Here is a 20,341-nt window from a genome sequence, read left to right on the forward strand (position 1 = left end):
AATCCAAAAATTGGAGGGTACCCTCCACCGGTAACTCAAATGTGAACGTCAGGCCTGGAGCACAGGAGCTAAACACATCTAAGCAGGCCTGAACATGATTACCCAAAACAGGTGACCCTAAACTTGAATCAAGAAAAATGAGGAAATCATCAACGTAGCGAAACACTTTCACTCGCTGTTTGGCATTCATCATGTTCTGTATGAAGACGTCACATTGACCTAAGTATATGTCAACTAGTAAAGGAGACAAACAAGAACCTATGGGGGTGCCACTCTTCTGTAGAAACAATTCACCTTCCACTTCCACCACAGTTGCAGTGAGGTACCCTCTTAACAACTCCAAAAAGGTAGACAGACTGATCCCTGTACTATTCTGAAAAGCCACCGTCCCCGAACTCTCAATCAAGTCTTGTACTGCTTGAAGCATAGGGGTTTGAGGCACAGAATAGAAGAGGTCTTCCACGTCCACAGAAAACATTTTGAGGTTGGTATGCGTCAATTCTTTTAGATACTCGATGATAGGGGACGAGTTCTGCACCTTGAAAGGGTCATCAATACCCAACTTAGCCAAGTGGCGTTGCAGATATCTTGACAAGCACACCTGCCTGGTCCCTCTTTCCGTTATGATGACCCTAAAAGGAATACCTTCTTTGTGGGTTTTCGCAGTAAAAAAGGCTTCGAGGTGTTTCTTCTCACTCTTTTTGATCCTGGTTGTAAGGTTTTGAAGGTTTTCAGTTTCACAAACATGAAGCACACTTGTATACGCCTTTCTTTGTTCCCCAGATGAGGCTTTCCGAAAATTCTTCTTGATAGCTTCTGCACATTTCTCCTTATACGTCTCTGTAGGCACCACCACAAAACCTCCCTCCTTGTCGGCAAGTAGAAGCCTTTGCCCTTCAGTGTCACAAAATTGCAGAACAGGATGTAGATCCAGCTGGCGTGTAGACAGGCCAACATTGATTATCGCCTGTACCCCTTGAAACAGGCACGAAGCAAAGGCCTCGGGCGGAGCCGCACTGGAAACTTTTCTAACCAGACCTAAGACCTCTGGTTTCTTCAATTTTTGGTTGGAGGCAAAACTTAGGTCCTTTTCCCAGAACTCTTTCCACGTTTTTGCGAATCGCCGCGTCTCCTAGGTTCACCACTGCCTGTGGCTGCGGATGTCGCCTAACCTTGTTACTGGATAGGAGCAGATGTCGAAGTCTAATCTTCTACAGAAACTCAGTAAATTCTCTACCCATTTTTCTGTATATGTTGAATCTTGAAAGCGTTCTCCACTCAGGTTCTTCTTCCAGAAGGCAGCACACACGTAATCCATCCTCAGCAAATCTTGCTGTTCGCCAGCATTCCCCTCTGATAATCTTGCTCATCCTTCTCACATGACTGTACGAAGGTGTTAGGAATCCAAACACCAAACGTGTTTCTTCAGGAACTGTGTTGCGATCCAAGGCCCATGAAATAGAACGAGCCCTGACCGTTGACAAGGCAGACAGGAACAGCCAATTACTAATCCTTGCGGGTAGGTTGAAGGAACAAGAAGAAGGGTTAGAAAAGGATAGATACCCCTTTGCACTGGAAATATAGTCACTGAGGGTCCGAAGTTGGGGAAGTCGGTACATGACAAGTTCACACCGCCGCAGCCACAAACACAGACAAAAAGCACACACAAAACAGAACGAACAGCAACTCACGACTACTTTACTGTTGAATACACATACACTCTTAAATACCAGAGTAGGTACACGTTCCCCTATGTATCCAGCCTATTTTTTGAGATAGCACAATTCCTCCTGTATGAGGGCGATAGAGGGAGCGCTGACACATTTTCCCCCTTTTTCCTCTATCAAAAATGCTTCATATATCTCTCGATCCTGCTGTGATCGGAGATTAATTTCTATTGAAGTTTTATCAATGGCAGGCGAGCATCCACATCTATCACAATGGAATGCCAAGTGACCCGACGGTGGCATCCCTTTCAACAACGTCGCGTGCTCACGTAACCTAGTATTGATACACCTGCCCGTCTGGCCGATGTACACTCTTCCACACGATAACGGAATACTATAAACCACACACTGGCGGCAATCAACCCACAATTTCTGCAAGTTCTGCAATTTTGTGACACTGAAGGGCAAAGGCTTCTACTTGCCGACAAGGAGGGAGGTTTTGTGGTGGTGCCTACAGAGACGTATAAGGAGAAATGTGCAGAAGCTATCAAGAAGAATTTTCGGAAAGCCTCATCTGGGGAACAAAGAAAGGCGTATACAAGTGTGCTTCATGTTTGTGAAACTGAAAACCTTCAAAACCTTACAACCAGGATCAAAAAGAGTGAGAAGAAACACCTCGAAGCCTTTTTTACTGCGAAAACCCACAAAGAAGGTATTCCTTTTAGGGTCATCATAACGGAAGAGGGACCTGGCAGGTGTGCTTGTCAAGATATCTGCAAGGCCACTTGGCTAAGTTGGCTATTGATGACCCTTTCAAGGTGCAGGACTCGTCCCCTATCATCGAGTATCTAAAAGAATTGACGCATACCAACCTCAAAATGTTTTCTGTGGACGTGGAAGACCTCTTCTATTCTATGCCTCAAACCCCTATGCTTCAAGCAGTACAAGACTTGATTGAGAGTTCGAGGACGGTGGCTTTTCAGAATAGTACAGGAATCAGTCTGTCTACCTTTTTGGAGTTGTTAAGAGGGTACCTCACTGCAACTGTGGTGGAAGTGGAAGGTGAATTGTTTCTACAGAAGATTGGCACCCCCATAGGTTCTTGTTTGTCTCCTTTACTAGTTGACATATACTTAGGTCAATGTGACGTCTTCATACAGAACATGATGAATGCCAAACAGCGAGTGAAAGTGTTTCGCTACGTTGATGATTTCCTCATTTTTCTTGATTCAAGTTTAGGGTCACCTGTTTTGGGTAATCATGTTCAGGCCTGCTTAGATGTGTTTAGCTCCTGTGCTCCAGGCATGACGTTCACATTTGAGTTACCGGTGGAGGGTACCCTCCAATTTTTGGATTTGAAGCTGGGTCATTCCACGGGGAATGGTCCAAGGTTGTCAATCGACCATCACCAATATGTTTTAAAAAAATAGGGTGCGTGGAGGACACTGTCAGATTAATCGTACCGTATGTCCCAACTCGAAATATTGATTCCATGTGTTTTTAGAGCAGGTCAGAGTTTGCGCCAGGCGAGAAAACCATACCACAGGTTTTTGTCCTCTTTTCGCGCGTGCTTGCTTCTATATACGAACCAATGTGGTTTTTATGTCATCCGAGGATTATGCAGCATAAGTTAAGCAGGGCATGCGAAATAACTCTCTCCCTCGCCTTCTAAAGTCGGGCCCAAATGTCGCCGTTTGTGCAACTTTTGTGATTTTATTCCGCGTTCCCTGCTTACCTTGTTGGAAAAGTAGGTACGGCTCCCTCTTTACAAGCACATGGGGAACGCTAACAAAAATTTTCGCATGTCTGGGATATACACTTGTTCTGTGAGAACCGTTGGAAAGTGACACACATCAAAACTTTGCATTTTACAGAAGAAGATTTCGAAATGTGGCAGACCACTTAAAAATCGCCGACCAACGTCATTCGATAGCACAATGCTTCAGCTTCAACATATCAAAAATCTGGAGAATTACTTTTTGACAAACGCAATAAATGAATTTTTTTCTCGACCATGGTTTGCTTGGCGTTGGGCGTGGAGAAGCACCCTTCCAGGCACATTCTGACGTGTATACTTCCGCGTCACACTAAAAGAGGAAAAAAGTAAAACCACAAGGTGTCGTGCCCAAAACACGCCCTGTCGAAAATTAACGCTCAGCACAGCTATTGTTGTTCTTAGGCCCCTTGCATACCAGGAAAGCTTTCCTCTCAGAAGAAAACGCGATTCTGCCCTCAGAAGTTGGTTCGAAGTGGTGAAACTTTCTTGTCCCAGGCAATGCAATGCAGCGGCTGTGTCTTTCGGCAAGGATGGTCCTTTCGCTTAGCGCTTGCTGGAACTTCTACGCAACATCACACGGCAGGGGCCGCGCGACGGAGTAGGAGGAACTGTTAAAAGGCTCGCTGCCAAAGCCAGTGTCCAGCGGCCACAGGAGAGGCAGATCCTAACACCAAGGGACTTGTATATGTGGGCAAAGGACGCGCTGAGCATAAATTGCCTGTGGGTATCAAAGGACGAAGTTGCAGCAGAAAGGACCATCCTTGCCGAAAGACACAGCCGCTGTATTGCATTGCATGGGACAAGGAAGTTTCTCAACTTCGAACCAATTTCTGAGGGCAGAATCGCATTTTCTTCTGAGAGGAAATCTTTCCCGCTACGCAAGGGGCCTAAGAGCAACAATAGCGGTGCTGAGCGTTAATTTTCAACAGGGCGTGCTTTGGGCAGGACACCTTGTGGTTTTACTTTTTCCCTCTTTTAGTGTGACGCGGAAGTATACACGTCACAAGTGTAAATAAAAGACGAACCGTCGAAAAACCCAGGAAGACAGTAGTACCAAGCATATAAAACGAACCTGTTAAAGGGTCTCTGCTTAACAACGCGTCAGACCAGAATGTGCCTGGAAGGGTGCTTCTCCGCGCCCAATGTCAGGCAAACCATGGCCGAGAAAAAAATTCATTTCTCGCGTTTGTCAAAAATGTAATTCTCCAGATTTTTTATATGTTGTAGCTGAAGCATTGTGCTATCGAATGATGTAGGTCGGCGATTTTTAAGTGGTCTGCCACATTCTGAAATCTTCTTCTGTAAAATGCAAAGTTTTGATGTGTGTCACTTTCCAACGGTTCTCACAGAACAAGTGTATATCCTAGACATGCGAAAATTTTTGTTAGCGTTCCCCATGTGCTAGTAAACAGGGAGCCGTAGCTACTTTTCCAACAAGGTAAGCAGGGAACGCGGAATAAAATCACAAAAGTTGCACAAACGGCGACATTTGGGCCCGACTTTAGAGGGCGAGGGAGATAGTTATTTCGCATGCCCTGCTTAACTTATGCTGCATAATCCTCGGATGACATAAAACCACATTGATTCGTATGTAGAAGCAAGCACGCGCGAAAAGAGGACGAAAACCTGTGGTATGGTTTTCTCGCCTGGCGCAAACTCTGCTCTGCTCTAAAAACACATGGAATCAATATTTCGAGTTGGGACATTCGGTACGATTAACCTGACAGTGTCCCCCACACACCCTATTTTTTAAAAAATATTGGTGATGGTCGATTGACAACCTTGGACCATTCCCCGTGGAATGACCCAGCTAAGTGTAGGACACGTCCATATTTGTTGGGCTTTCCACCCTAGATAAAAAAAGATGGTACTACCGTACGATTCGGCGCATTCCAAGATTGTTAAGAGGGCTATTGCCACTTCAGGCCTGGGGGCTGCCTTGGAAAAGTCCTGTCAACATACAATTCAGGGGAGTTTCGAGTCTCAGCAAGAAAAAATGCGGGTTGGGGGTTATCCCGAGGATCTACTCATCTCTGTGGCAGAGTGCCTTGTTCGGAAGTGTAAGGGATAACCGAAGCTTGGTGGGAACCGGGTGGAAGGTAGACCGGTCTCAATTCCCTATTTTCACGGACTTGCACATAACATAAAGAAAGTAGGTGTCAGACATAATGTTCCTGTTGTGATCTCAGCCCCTTGCAAGTTGTATAGTCTTTGCCCTAAGGTGAACAAGCGACAAAAAAGACAGGTGTGTAACACCAAACACAAAAACAGGTGGGTTGACTGCCGCCAGTGTGTGGTTTATAGTATTCCGTTATCCTGTGGTAGAGTGTGCATCGGCCAGACGGGCGGGTGTATCAATACTAGCTTACGTGAGCACGCGACGTTGTTGAAAGGGATGCCACCGTCGGGTCACTTGGCATTCCATTGTGATAGATGTGGATGCTCGCCTGCCTTTGATAAAACTTCAATAGAAATTAATCTCCGATCACAGCAGGATCGAGAGATATATGAAGCATTTTTGATAGAGGAAAAAGGGGAAAAATGTGTCAGCGCTCCCTCTATCGCCCTCATACAGGGAGAATTGTGCTATCTCAAAAAATAGGTTGGATACATAGGGGAACGTGTACCTACTCTGGTATTTAAGAGTGTATGTGTATTCAACAGTAAAGTAGTCGTGAGTTGCAGTTCGTCCTGTTTTGTGTGTGCCTTTCGTCTGTGTTTGTGGCTGCGGCGGTGTGAACTTGCCTATTCGAGGAAGTATGCTCTAGTATTACACTCCTTATATACACGAGCTCACTTATCCTGAAACAATGCACAATTGCCGATCGGAATACTCCCAGACAATCATGTTTCTGTGTATAATGTTGTAATGTCTGCAATATATGTTTCGCAATATAACTGGTAGTACAAGACACACCAAAAGTCTTTAACGAATGTAGTCAAATTTATACAGCAAACACATGACATCACATTCCCAGGAATGTCACTATAGCCTTGTGACATACTTCTATAAACTTCATGGAAGTGAGTAAATATCACAGCTTGTGCTTACATGAAGCAATAAATAAATAAATAAAGTTCTTAGAGATTGTAATCATAAGGAGCACTTCAATGAAGTAACTGTAACATAGTGCAGAATGAACTGTAGCTTGTTTATCACAGCTCGCTAAAACAAAAAAAGAAGTTGAAATTATGTGAGCATATAAGAACACATTTACATATATACACTCTTAAAAAGGATCTTCGCCGCATAGCACGCTCCTAGCCAGCCATATTCTCACATGATATCGTTATCTGCCCTGATTTGTTGAAAACGGGAGGCGTACGCCTTTTTTGTGACACTTATGATGTTCATAATTGTCACAGAAAAGGCGTACGCTTCCCGTTTTCAACAAATCAGGGCAGATAACGATATCGTTCGAGATGATGGTTCGCTAGTAGCGTGCTATGCGGTGAAGTTAATTTCTAAGAGTGTAGGAAAGCGACCACCCCAAGACGGTACCCGACGTCATTTGCTTCTCTAAAACTCTACAGTCCAAGATAGCATTCTCTCTTTTATTGGTACGTGTAACAATACTCCAAATCAAAAATTTCACACAAAAAAGCACAGTAGAAAGGAACACAGGGTCGACACTGTTGAGTTTCATTTTATGTTTGCCACGTCTTGGTAGACATATTCCCTTCCGCTCTCGAAAAACATCCCTTCCCCGCGTAGCACGCTCTGCGCCAACCATTGCTACGAATGATAGGGTTCTCGCTTCTGATTCGAGGACAGAGCGGTACGTACGCCTTTTTGTGTCGGTTTTTCCTGGGTTTTCCTCAGACGCTTTCAGACATATGTCGGCACAGTTCCCTTAGAAGTCGGCCCAGGACGCACATTCCCCCAGGGCGTCAGTCGTGACGTTGCCCACCTACGTGAGGCCGACAACGGCAAGCCCGTTCACCACCCACCACCACCACCACCTTGTGTCAATTTGGATATTTGATAATTGACACAAAAAGGCGTACGCCTTCCTCTCTCTTGGAATTAGAGGTTAGCCCTATCGTTCGTGGCCATGGTTGGCGCAGAGCGTGTTATGTGGTGAAGTTCTGTCTTTAGAGTGTAACAAAGGAATTTTTCAAATCAACTTTTACGGTACAAACTTCGCTTGATAGCAGGCTCCCTTGCCTAGACAGGCTCCAACTGAATTTTGTCAAAAATTTCAATCCCCTATTCACAGAATATCGGCTGAAAATATGATTACAATATTATATCAACAATAATTTGTCTTGAGCAGACTGAAGTAAATCTGACACAAGATTGTTACCAGCACACTCTTAAAAACGAAATTGGTTCTTTAAATGTTTTGTTAAACACCTTGCTTCCTCGTTCGCCTGAAACTAAGCCTTCTGTTTCCAAACGTGTTGTATTACCTTACTTCCACAAAGTGTCTCACAACTGGTTGGCCGTCGCGAACAAATTTCAAGTCAGCCTTGTTTTCAAGAACAACTTCCGTCTTGATCGCCTCACGCCTTTCGCGAAACCTGAGGTAACCTGTAAGAATCACCGGAACAAATTCGTCCCCTGTTGTTCAAATGTTGTTTATGAGATCCCCCTAGCTTGTGGTTTTTGTTATATTGGCCAGACAAAGCGTTGCTTAAATGATCGTTTGAGAGAGCATTCATTAAAAGTAAAAAATAAAGCCTCAAACTCCGAAATTGCCAAGCATTTGGAAGAATGCTCAGACTGCTTCCCTCTATGGGATGAAACAATTGTAAAGGCTTCTGAATTGGACCCCCACAGAAGACTTTTGAGAGAGACCCTATGCATAACCTCTTGTGGAAACATCGAAATTATCGTGATGTTTCCGAAATGTCATTCCTGTCTGTCTCACTGAAGTTTTGACACAAAATTATTTCAGTTGTCACAATAATATTGAAAATCCTGATACTGAGAATGTCAAGAACTCTTCTCGTTTTAATAAGATTCTTCTTTTTATTCCACCAGACAATGATGTTGTGTGACACCCAACAATAAAGGACTACAAACCAAACAGAGTGACACAGAGACATGCAACCAAGACTCCAGTGTGTGTGAAGTTGCTGTGAGTGATGAAGGTAATAAAAGCTCAGAGGCATTCATCTCTCATGATATTGCACAACAAAACTGGTTACAACACATTGTACAAATGATGAATGAATAACTCAAAATCTCTTTTTGGTGGACTTTCTGTTGTTAGTTCATTCACAAAGTGACGCTCATTCTGGCTACTGCACCCAAAATGCGAGTGACTCAAGTGGTGGTAGTGTGCGGGCATCAGGCGACAGTAAGATTGCACATCTATTCCTTGTTTTCAGTGCATTGCAATGTCCATGAATCATATTTTTTTAAAATATTAGGTGATCCTCAGGATGCTGTTCCTATTCACCGCTACACCCAAAGCACAGATGATACTAGTGTGCCAGCATCAGACAACAGTATGATTGCATATCTCTTCTTGGTTGTTCTTGTGATGAATTGCAATGTACCTGGAGCACATTTTTAATTTCCTATTAGGTCATTTACATGGTGATGATCCCACTGAGCAGACCAAATACAGCGTGGGTGAGGCCAGTGGTGCATTTACGCAGCCATTAGATGATGGTAAGTTGCAGGAGCAGTAGTGCCCTACAATTGGGTTGTACAATCACCTGAATTTGCATTATTTTGCCAAATTTCAGAATACCATGTTTGTCTTCGAGGACCACCTTGTTCATCATGTATTGGTGTGGTTCACCAAGAGGCTCTGCACAGGATAGCATGTTTGCAAACGGAACTTGAACAGATGAAGCAAAATGAAGCCCGCTTGGAACGTAGCTTAGAAATTGCTAAGTCACGACTTTTAAATGTTGACATCATCAGGGGGTCTACAGAGAATGCAATGTTTTACACTGGGCTGCCAAGCTTCGAAGTCTTTTTAAGTGTGTATCGATACCTACACCAAGGTGCAAAAAACATGACCTACTGGGGGCTTACTAAGCTGAAGGACAGTGAACCTCGAGGGCAGTGGAAGGAAACGGAACTTATCGATGAATTTTTTATGGTCCTCACTCGTCTAAGGACTGGCATGGCAGGCAAAGGAATTGCCAGAAACTTTTTGATATCTGAGGACCATTTCAGTCGTATATTTACGACATGGGTAAATTATCTTGCTACTGCTCTTGAAAGGTTGACTGTTCTTCCGAGCGTTGAAGATTTGCAGCCCCACTTGCCAAAATCATTCCATGGGTTTGAGAATACCAGGTTACTGCTTGATACCACAGAGGTTCGTATACAGAAACCGTGCTCATTGAATGCCCAGAGGCAGACTTTTTCAGCATACAAGCATTACAACACATACAAGGTAATTGTTGGTTGTACACCGGACGGCTATATTGCTTTTGTGTCCAAGCTTTGGGGTGGCTCGGTTTCAGACAATATAGTCATTGAAACAAGTGGCATTTTAGATAAACTCCAGCCTGGAGATGCCATTATGGTTGATAAAGGTTTTACTTTCCATGCACTGCCGCCTGGTATTACATTGTACAGTCCACCATATCGTCAGTTCCATGAGCCACAGATGAGCCGTGAGCATGTTGCAGAAACTAGACGTGTAGCTCGTGCAAGAGTGCACGTCGAGCGAGCAATTCATAGGGTGAAGTCTTTTCACATTCTTGACCGACCCTTTCCAATAGCAATGATAGATATTGCTGAGCAAGTTTTCCATGTTTGTTGCTTCCTCAGCAATTTTCGGCTGCCACTGATTGGCGATCGTTAGCCAAATAAGCAAAACATGCCACAAGTTCAAAATTTGATGTTACTACAGAACTTGTACCTTTCATTGTTTGCTTTTTTTTTTGATGAGGTTATGTGTGCACCAGTTTTATGATATGTCCATGTTTTAGGCAAGAGGCTTCTTAATATAGTGCAAATGGTCAGTTTCGTTATTTGTTTTATCCGCATCATTTTCCTTGTACATTTTCCCAGGGTTTGTTACTGAAAAAAATACGTTAGCTTCTATTTGTGGTACACGAAAACCTACTTTTTGAATTCATGTTATTGAAACCTCCCGAGACTAGGGAACAACAAATTCAAATTTGCTTCTCTAGCTTTAATAAGTATTACGCCGTAAGGGGCTGCAACCATTACATGAATCGAGATGATCGACAATTTCTGCCATACGATCGTCATTCTTTACTTGTAGTGCATGCTCTCTGAAATTATTGTTTAACTCATTAGTGCTCGCTCTGCTTTCCGATAAGTCTACAATAGAGGGTCTGTGCTTCAGATTCTTCGTCTTGGTCTTCATAGGTTACGTTCCCTTCACATCCGGTTGTGCATAGCCTAACACTATAATTCTCGTGCCCGTCGCTGATTCCTAGAACCATTTCTAAAGCTTCTACCACGGTCCTTCAATACTCTTTCTGGTCAGGTAACTCCGCTCGAATACAATAGACTAGGTCACTTAGGGACAATTGCTCCCGCTTGGGGTGATCGCGTCGTTCGGGGGGAGACACCCTCGTGCAGCAGACGACGTTTCTGCAGCTCTGCGTGTTTTCAGGGAATATTTAATATTGTCTTTATGTTTCATGTTGTCATGTCATTTCTTTGTTGTCTTTCTTTGACACAGAAAATTTTACTTTTGCTCTCACTCGGGGCTCTCAATCGTGGTCGAGAAGCATATTATTGCATTTTGGTGCACAATCACTCAATCCAGTGATATATTGTAAGCTAATGACACTTTCCGTAGTTATTGCGTGAGGGCAAAACTTTACAAACGCGTGATTTTCTTCTTTTCCTCGTAGCAGTTTGTTGTAACTTGAACAGAGATAAAATGACGAGGTGATTCTATTTCAGCGCAGACAGATAAGACTTCAGAAGAAGTACATATAGAAATCCTGTATTTTAATAATCTAAAATGATCTCTGGCGGTATGAGAGCCGAGGGATACACATGCTATAAATTATTTACGAGAGCAACACGGTGATATCTAGTAACAAAAAATAATAAAATAATCATTCTTACATAGGAACAGAGTGCGAAGATCTCAATAAACGTCAAGGATATTTAACGAAGAACTCTCTTCTTACGCACTCAAAACGCAAGCACAAAGAAAGAAAAAGTGTACACTTCCAAACTCCCATAGAAACCCTCTGCAAGCCATACGCGCAGACACCGGCAGACACGAAAGTCTCCCCCTGAACGATCGCCGCGCCACCACTCGGCCGCCGAAATGAAGTTCTCGCGAGAGTTTCCTGACCAGAAAGATTATTGAGTGACCGTACTTCTACTAACGTCAAAGAACTCTGAGGATATCTGCAGAGACTCTGAAGCATTACCCATCAAGCATTTCAAAACGGAAAAGTAGGAAATGAAGTATGGAAGTACCTATAAGTACGGAAGTATGAAAAATATGAAAAGTAGTAACTTTGGTAAATGCGGCAGACAAATCGCCCGATCGACTGAAAACCTAAACACGATTTCGGGCCATACTTTTGAGCATTGGTATCGTGACAGACAATGCAAGCCGATTTCGGCATCATAACATAGCACAACCTGCAAGACAACGTAATTTAACGCAAGACAACAAAACTGCATAAGGAGCTTCATTACGAAGTTCGTCCAACAGCTATCCTGTATCTACGCCATTTGAAAGACAACTTGTTTTTTGTGGTTCCCTAGTTTTGGGAGGGTTTGTGATTCCCTAGTTTTGCTTTTTAGCAATTCTGTCTACTGTTTCTAGGTTCACTGTTTTCAATACCAGTTTTATATGAACAGCTAATGTTCCTAGTTTGTTACCTGTAACAAATGCCACATTTTTCTTTACAAGCACTTGTGTAATATATTTCATTACATGCACTATGAACTTCTGTACAAACACATCGTTTAAATTCTCTTGTATATGTGCAGGATGTGTTGCTGCATGTTCCATTTCAATACATGTTGAATACATGTGCCAATGCTATGATTGTACATGATCCCACACCCTGTTATATCACTGTGTTTATTCAAATAACTGCTGCAGTGCTTTAGGAAAATTTTCTTATTATTACTTTGAGCCCATAGCCCGGCTCACAAATATAGTACCCTTTTTTGCTTTGTTCATACGACACATATGTCCCTTTCGTGTACAGCTGACCCAGCCTTCTTAACCGCTGTGTGAGCAGCTCTGGGATGAGGGCATATTTTACGAAATGAAGCAAGGCAGGAAGAAGGTTCATCTGCCAAAATTCACTGTAAAAAAAAATCCGTTCCACATGTGTGGACCTTGCACTGTTTCCAGCATTTGTCCAAACAACAAAGTCACACCACTGGGCTCCAGTGACAGCCATTTGTCCTTGCACCTGGTAGTGGTAGGAGTGGTCCCTTCTTAGTTGGACCTCACCATTTACGAGTGTGCAACAGAAGTTTTTGTCACAACACGCTTCAATCGGTGTCACACCAATTTTCGAGAATGGGCACTTAACTTCCAGCAGCCCCACCTCGGAACCATCTCTGACAATGCGGTCAGGGGATGCTGCAAGGAAGGGGTACGTGGGATGTACATGCAGCCCTGTCACTTCAACAGAAATGTCTTTGTCATAGGCACCCATAAGTTCGCAGTATGCATCCACTGCAGCTCCTTCATTTCTTCTGCCGTAGGCAATGGCTTCAGAATATGCTGACTGTTTGGGGTACAGCACACTCTTTACAAGCCCGTTAGGCAACCTACACTTGGCAGCTCTTTTGAAGACCGATGATGTAATCCGGCCGATCCGTTCTCGGTGCCATTCTCTGTTTTCAGCTTGTCCAGCTGTTCTCGCTGTGACATCTGCCCGCTCTTCAGCTGTAAGTGGCTTCATTGATGCCAAGTGGTCGTTCACGACTTTTATAGCTGCCTCAGATGTCAGGCTAACATCATCATCTATTGGCACACAAACACACTTTTTGACTGGAGCAGCGTAACGCAACCAAAGCATGCTGGGGCAGCTCTCTCTCATATCTTCTACAAGGTCCGTATATGCCTCACTTCCATCTTCCATTGCATCTTGGCATGGATTATAGACCCGTTTCCTTGTCTTCCTTGCTGGCTTGGTGACCAAGAATTTTTGGAATGTTATGTCTCTCAGTACAGTGGGAGTCGTGGCCTTTTTGCCTGAAATTGAAATGGTTTCATGAATGGATGGCAAAATATTCTTAAAATATGGCATGCCTCACAACATGCTTCTATTTCTTCCATGCCTTCTAGAGGGGTCAACATTAAAGCTTCAGAAGCCTTTGTCAAGTGTTGTGTAGGTATGTACTTGCTTGCAAATGAAGATATCAGAGGCAACAGCAATGTTTGCATCTTCTAAGCAGTGGCATTGTGTGTGTGGGGAGGGGTTCAAACCTCCCGTAAACATGCATGAGGTAATACATTCGGTAGAGCCAAAACGATGGTGAAGTTCTCTCCCTCATATAAGAACGCAAAGTTTCCTAGAACCCCTCCCGAAATATTTGCTGCCTGCGCTACTGACGAACTAGAGTTGTGTGTTGGAGGTGGAGAGCATGTTAACCAAAGATATATACAGACCTTGCGGGGGGGGGGGGGCAGGTCCGTGCACGTCTTCGCACGCGCAGTGTCTGCTGCATGGAACAAAACTGCCGCGACATGGTGGTACGTTTCGCTGAGCATGGAACAACCAAATTATAGAAGTCCTTTATTAGTGAACGAGCACATTCGCGAAGAGAAAACGAAACATTTCCTCACCCTGCAACACATCGTCAGTGAGCGCCACTGATGCGACCGGTCTCCTTTTTGTACCCCCAGGCAGAAACCTGGAATGGGACCATTTCAAAATGGTTTAGCGAACTGGTCCCACTCTGGTCCCACCCTAGTAATGGTCCCACTCTGGTCCCACTTGCCAAGTGGTCCCATGGGGGACCAGTTCGTTAAACCACTTCAGAATGGGACCACTCTGGAGTGGGACCACTTCAAAGTGGTTTATTCGACAGGTCCCACTTACTGACTGGGACCAGTTGAAAGTGGAACCAGCTTCACGATGGTCCCACTTGAACTGGAACCAGTGGAATTGATCCAGTGGTCCCCTCTGCTAAGTGGTCCGGGATCCGGCCACTTAGCAGCTGGGGCCACTGAATGCATGACTGAAAATAATGCGTAGAAATGCACATATTGCTCAATTAAATACCGTTTATTCTGCTAAAAGCATACACTGAGCAGAAAGAAATAATCAATACATCTCTACATGTACATACCACGTAGTATAATTCTGATCACTCACTGTGTCTTGACAAAGCATATGCCTGACTGTGCGATGCACTCATGGACCACAGGGAGCTTTCGGTCGTTGGCCACCTCACATCTTGTATTTTCTTAGAGAAGATGACACATGACACTCCTGTTTTCCATGCAGGTCGCGACACCCCCTTCCTCTTCACCGTACGTTCGGAATCTTCTTATCCTGTTTCTCTTCCAAGTTCCACCTAAGTTTCTAAAATGAAACATGTATTTAATAGCAATCAAAACATCACGGTCATCACTCATACCTGCAAACATTCGCGACGTGCAGTCCGTTTGGCGTTTCACAGTGCGTTTTGCCCCTACGCCGTTTAGGTCTTCTTGGCATCAAAACTCTTCCGGGAAATCGACAATGTGTTGCACAGGAACCATTGTCATCGCATTGTCTTACAAAGCCAACTAAAACACACGTAAATACTGCACAGGAGATACACCATCCTTGCGACGGCAACTGAAGACCAAACCAACTTGCTGCGACGCGTTCAAGCGTTCAAGCTCTCCAACTGCCATGCCGCCATGCCATGCGCCATGCCACCTGCCACTCTCGCCTCTCTCGCCCTCTCTCGGCTCTCGCTCTTTGAAGTTTGAATTTGTAGCCGCCGTAGCGTCTCCACATTGCATCAGCCTTTGCAGTTACCTGTTCTTTTTTTTTTCGTTGTCTTTCTTCTAGTTATTTAGCTTAATTTTTGTTGTTGTTGAGATGTATTTTTTACCTTTCTCTGGTACTTATTGTGTTATGATATGCACCTTCAGATGAGAATATGTGCTCGAATTGGAGTTACAGGGATACAGCATATATTTGATCGCAGACGCACGCACCTGGATAAACAGCAATAAAAAGAGATCATGCTTGTGCTAAAATAGGTCAGAGTAATAGACCAAACAAAACCAGAAGGATATATGGCGAGTGTGGACAAGATGAAATCTCAAGGGGGAAAGCTGGGAAGCTGCCCAACTTGGAGTCTCAAGTGACCATTCTGGGAACAAAATGGTACCTGTGAGGCTCCAGCTGGAAGTGCTGGAACCATCTGAGCCCAAAATGGAACCCGCTTAAAGCCAGAGTGGGAACCACACACCACTTTGGCACCCTTCTGGGCCCAGAATGGAACCCACTTAAAGCCAAAGTGGGAACCACACACCACTTTGGCACCCATCTGGGCCCAGAATGGAACCCGCTTAAAGCCAGAGTGGGAACAGTGCACCACTTTGGGACCCATCTGGGCCCAGAATGGAACCCGGTTAAAGCCAGAATGGGACCACTAACGCCACTTGGGGACCCATCTGGGACCAGAATGGAACCCGCTTAAAGCCAGAGTGGGACCATTAATACCACTTGGGGACCCATCTGGGACCATTCAACTGCAAATGGAACCACTTGGGGACCATTCGGGAACCAGTCCTGATTTCTGCCTGGGCCATACTGAGACAGTATAGAATCCCCTTTTCATCGATGGCGTGCACGTTGCCCGTATCAGCACAAACTCGGAGTTTTCTGTTTGTTCATTCACCGTCATGTTGTGAACGAGCCCTTCTTCCTTGAACGCCCATCCACGGTGTGCCTGACGAACAGTCGATGTGCTGCTGCCTAGATACCTCCACACTTCGTCAACAGTGACGTTCCGGCAACAAGAAAGATCGTGTCCCCATCCGAGCTCGTGAAAGCTGAAGGGGCGCACTCCTCGTGAATCATCACAGGCGAAAAAAAAAAAAAAGATAAATATATGAGAAGACGACGACGAAGCATGTTCACAGCAGCGGTAAATGACAGCGTGTACACTTGGATTCCGTGGCGTCTGTTTTGAGCCTATTAGTCTCGATCGCAGCCGCGCTTCGGATTACGCTGCCGAATGCTAGACGGCGCAGTATTTTCCACAAATGGTGATAAACCTTTTCTTTTTTCGGTGCGCTTATAGAGAAGTGAGATGAGCTTATTAGCTTGACATGAAACGTCAATTTGCTCGATTTTGCCGTTTCGGGTTTGTGCTTACTCAGTCAACTGTCTCATAAGGCTAACGAGAATCTCTCGTATTTACGGTTAGTGGAAGGCCGACTTCACAAACATTCCAGTAACGTTCAACAGGACTGCCCTGTAATGTTCGTAATGCTGAAACAGCCAGCAAGCGGATTACACACAGATAAATGTTTCTTAGGATAACGGTACTTAGAACTGCAGCTTTATTTGTTGTTTCTCTTTCTTTCTTTTATTGATCGATTTATTTTTATTTTTACCTTTATTATTTTCTTTTGTTTCATGAACGCTCCACGTGAACCAATGATTGTATCTGATTACGGTCGAAGTCTCATTACGGCTGATGTCTCAATACGGCCGAAAGTCTCAATACGGCCGATAATCCTTTAATCCCTAAGTGTCTCATTACGGCCAAAGTCTTCATACGGCCGAAAGCAGTCTCATTACGGCCAAATGTCAAAATGTGTATTGTAACCTGCATTGATATGCAATGTCGCAGCCAGGTATGGATATATATTCAGCAGGGTATAAGCCATGCACTGTGCCCTTAGGGCCCTTATCATACTTATATACACATATTGCGAGACAAACGGTATGTTATCATACCACAGCACAATGCAATATATTGTGTAACGTGTACTCCCACAAGGTAGTGTTGATGTTGCTGTGAAGCAGGCTACTATGTGGAGTTAGCTACTTGTAGAGAGCTAGATGAATACTGGCTTTGTTGTGACGCTTTTGGAGCCATCCTACAGTCACTGGCCAAGACGGAACACCTATCTCAGTCGATGTCAGTTTATTTCCATTCGCCTTACAATGGTACAATTCTTGCTTCTGGAATGAGTAAACCTGCAAGAAGCGAAGAGCAACCATGAATAGGCTAGAATACTTAAAAAAAAACAGGCATTTGACTCTACATGGCTGGTTTTAATGTGCACAAGCTGCACACGTGTTGATATGTGTCTGTTATCTCATACAAGGTTAACATAAATCTTCATCTAGACAAAAGAATGACAAGCCTTAAAAATGTGACTTCCAGGTAAACACAGAGCATGACCATGATATGAATTTAGGTTCATTAGTTCATTCCCTTAATGGAAACATGTAAATATCAAATAGTGATCAATTACAATTCATGAAATGATGCATGCATAACTTTCCATTTCTGGTTTCTTTTTTATAAAAGTAGTGCACGAATTAACATTCGTGCACTACTACAAAATTTCTCGCTTCACAACAGAACCTTATGATGATCTTAACAGCTCACCTCTTCGGCCAGGACTCCCTGGGCAGCAACATCCTATTACCCATGTTGTTGTTTTTCTTTTTCGGAATCCTTCGTGCAGCCACATACCATGCCTGGAATGGAAAACCAGCTATAAATAACAATGTATTTGAATGACTTCCTCTTGAAGTATTTCTTCTAATCAGATATGCTTTTGTGCCTAGTATGGTGCGCGAAGGCACATAAGTACAACATTTGCAGACGTTCGACGTAAGCGGTTCAAGTAGATCAATTCAAGTACGCCGACTTGCGCTTTTATTTTTGAACAAATACGACGACAAATTTTAACAAATTAAATATGGCTCACAATGATACGAGTAAATGCTGCTGTACGGTGATGCATTATCGGTATCTTATCGTCTTCGAAAAAATCTGTTGTTCCTAAACGCGCAACCAACTAGAAACGGCGCAAACCTACGAACAGATACCGAGTTACATCTATTACAAGCACTTCGGCTGTTTTTATTCGTTTAAATTACTCGGATGAGAATGTGTGGACAGCACACTACTAAGCCAGACAATCTACGAAAGCATTACTCACCAGAATTCCTGCTTGACTTGGTCTTGGTCAACACTGCGCGATATACGTTGGGGCTGTGGCGATTCATTCAACTCGATTTTCACAAAACAACAGGCGCTGCTCGAAAGACAACGACGGAAAATAGAGAGCCGCTATAAAGTCCGCTAATTTGCTCATTACAGCACTACAAATCGATATATGAACAGTCGTAAACAGCAACCACTCGCTCACACAAGAAACGAGGTACCCAAAGTTGCTAGACACCATCCGAACTCCGAAGTGAGAGTAGCAAAACAACAAGATATCAAAACACGAAAGGAAGAGTATTGATCCCCCCTCCTTCTATAGCATGCAAAAAGTGATTTGCGATGTTCATGACGCGAGTAATTTTCACTTTTCACTGATCCAAAGGAGGTCACGTGGGATTGCTTGACGCTTGCGAAATTAACAGTAATGAAAATGGCGAAACGAAACTTGTGAATCGTGCATTTGCTCTTCATGGTAGCTGCCAGAAAATCGAATCAAACCTAATGGGACACTGGATTACAGGTATGTTGGCATCTTTTTCATTCCTGCACCTGATTTACGTGGATACATGGGTACGGTGTCTCGCGATGCTGGGGAAATATTTGCATGGGGAAGTGTGCATGGTTCTGGACCTTTTATTTTTGATCGCGTAATCAAAATATCGGCACCTCGCGTGTTGTAGCTTGCATGTGACCAACCAAGAGCTGTTCCCCTACTAGCGCTACCTACAAACGACAAAACCAAACATGTGGGAAGGTATATTTTTGATTGCTCATATATAACGAGAAAATGTACCGTTTTCAGATTGCTACCACTGCTCCATGTGCCCGCAATTGTCCAGCGTGAATGGTTAAACTAACGACGTCGCCCACCACGGCGGAAGTGTTTTGCGCACAAGCGTTTCAGCGTGAAGCCTGCAGGTAACATTTGCTGCTTACCATTCTGATATATTGATTCTGAATTTACATATTCAAGCTTAGAGTAATTCTGAATGCCCAGGGTGACACACGCTTACAACATTGTGACATCAGTGCAGTGGCATAAGCACTACTGTAGTGCCCCTCAAAGATGAACGAGGGGGACTCTTCCACCCCATGTAAAGCCTCATAAAACACCTTCTGAAATATTTTCTGACTATGCAACTGCATCATGATGACATAATTGTCACTGTTTACTGTAGTTTCTTGAATATGTTTTGAATATAAAAAAAAGTCTGGTTGACAACATATGTCTTATGATCAGCATCAAACAAGAGCATATGTCATTTTGTTCAGCACGTTATGTATTTTTTTTTAAATTTCAGATGGACGCACGTACATTGTAGAAGGCAGCTAGTGGGGGAAAAGATTATGGTCATAGGTCATGTGGAGTAACCTTTTCAGGACACACACATACAGTTTGCTCTCAGAACCAATGAGTAGAATGTTGCTCGAATACTGAGAGAAAATGGCGTAACAGATACATATGGGAATAAAAACATTTTTCACGAGGGATGCATGCAACAGTATTGTATGCATGAACCATTGTGTGTGACACAAGCCGTGGGGGCACACCGACACACTTGGGGAAGCATAAAACACAGCGATGGCTAATATGAAGGATGCTTCTTTTTTCTTTTTGGCCGTAATGAAACATCTTCACCGAAATGAGACTACCATCGGCCGTAATGAGACACTTGGGGATTGAAGGATTTTCGGCCGTAATGAGACTTTCGGCCGTATTGAGACTTAGGCCGTAATGAGATGTTACCGAACCAATAAGAAAAATCGATCACGTGGCCGCTGCGCCATTATTTCCGCCCACGCAATGAGCAACAGTCT

The 20,341-nt window shown here is 43.9% G+C and overlaps 1 protein-coding gene and 1 long non-coding RNA gene across 2 annotated transcripts; one reads left to right on the plus strand and one right to left on the minus strand.

Annotated features, from left to right (window-relative positions):
- Window positions 1-9,530: 9,530 nt before the first annotated feature.
- Window positions 9,531-10,225, plus strand: LOC135393088 (uncharacterized). Its single transcript, XM_064623647.1, has one exon. It carries the CDS (start codon window positions 9,531-9,533, stop codon window positions 10,218-10,220), a length of 690 nt encoding a protein of 229 aa, XP_064479717.1. The 3' UTR covers window positions 10,221-10,225.
- Window positions 10,226-17,466: 7,241 nt separating this feature from the next.
- On the minus strand, window positions 17,467-17,993 carry LOC135393091 (uncharacterized). The gene is made up of 2 exons (XR_010422442.1): window positions 17,957-17,993; window positions 17,467-17,538 (listed from the first exon to the last, which is right to left on the minus strand). It is a non-coding gene; the product is annotated as an uncharacterized LOC135393091 (long non-coding RNA).
- Window positions 17,994-20,341: the final 2,348 nt, after the last annotated feature.

This window comes from Ornithodoros turicata, chromosome 4, assembly GCF_037126465.1.
Source record: "Ornithodoros turicata isolate Travis chromosome 4, ASM3712646v1, whole genome shotgun sequence".
In the NCBI taxonomy this organism is placed as follows: domain Eukaryota; kingdom Metazoa; phylum Arthropoda; class Arachnida; order Ixodida; family Argasidae; genus Ornithodoros; species Ornithodoros turicata.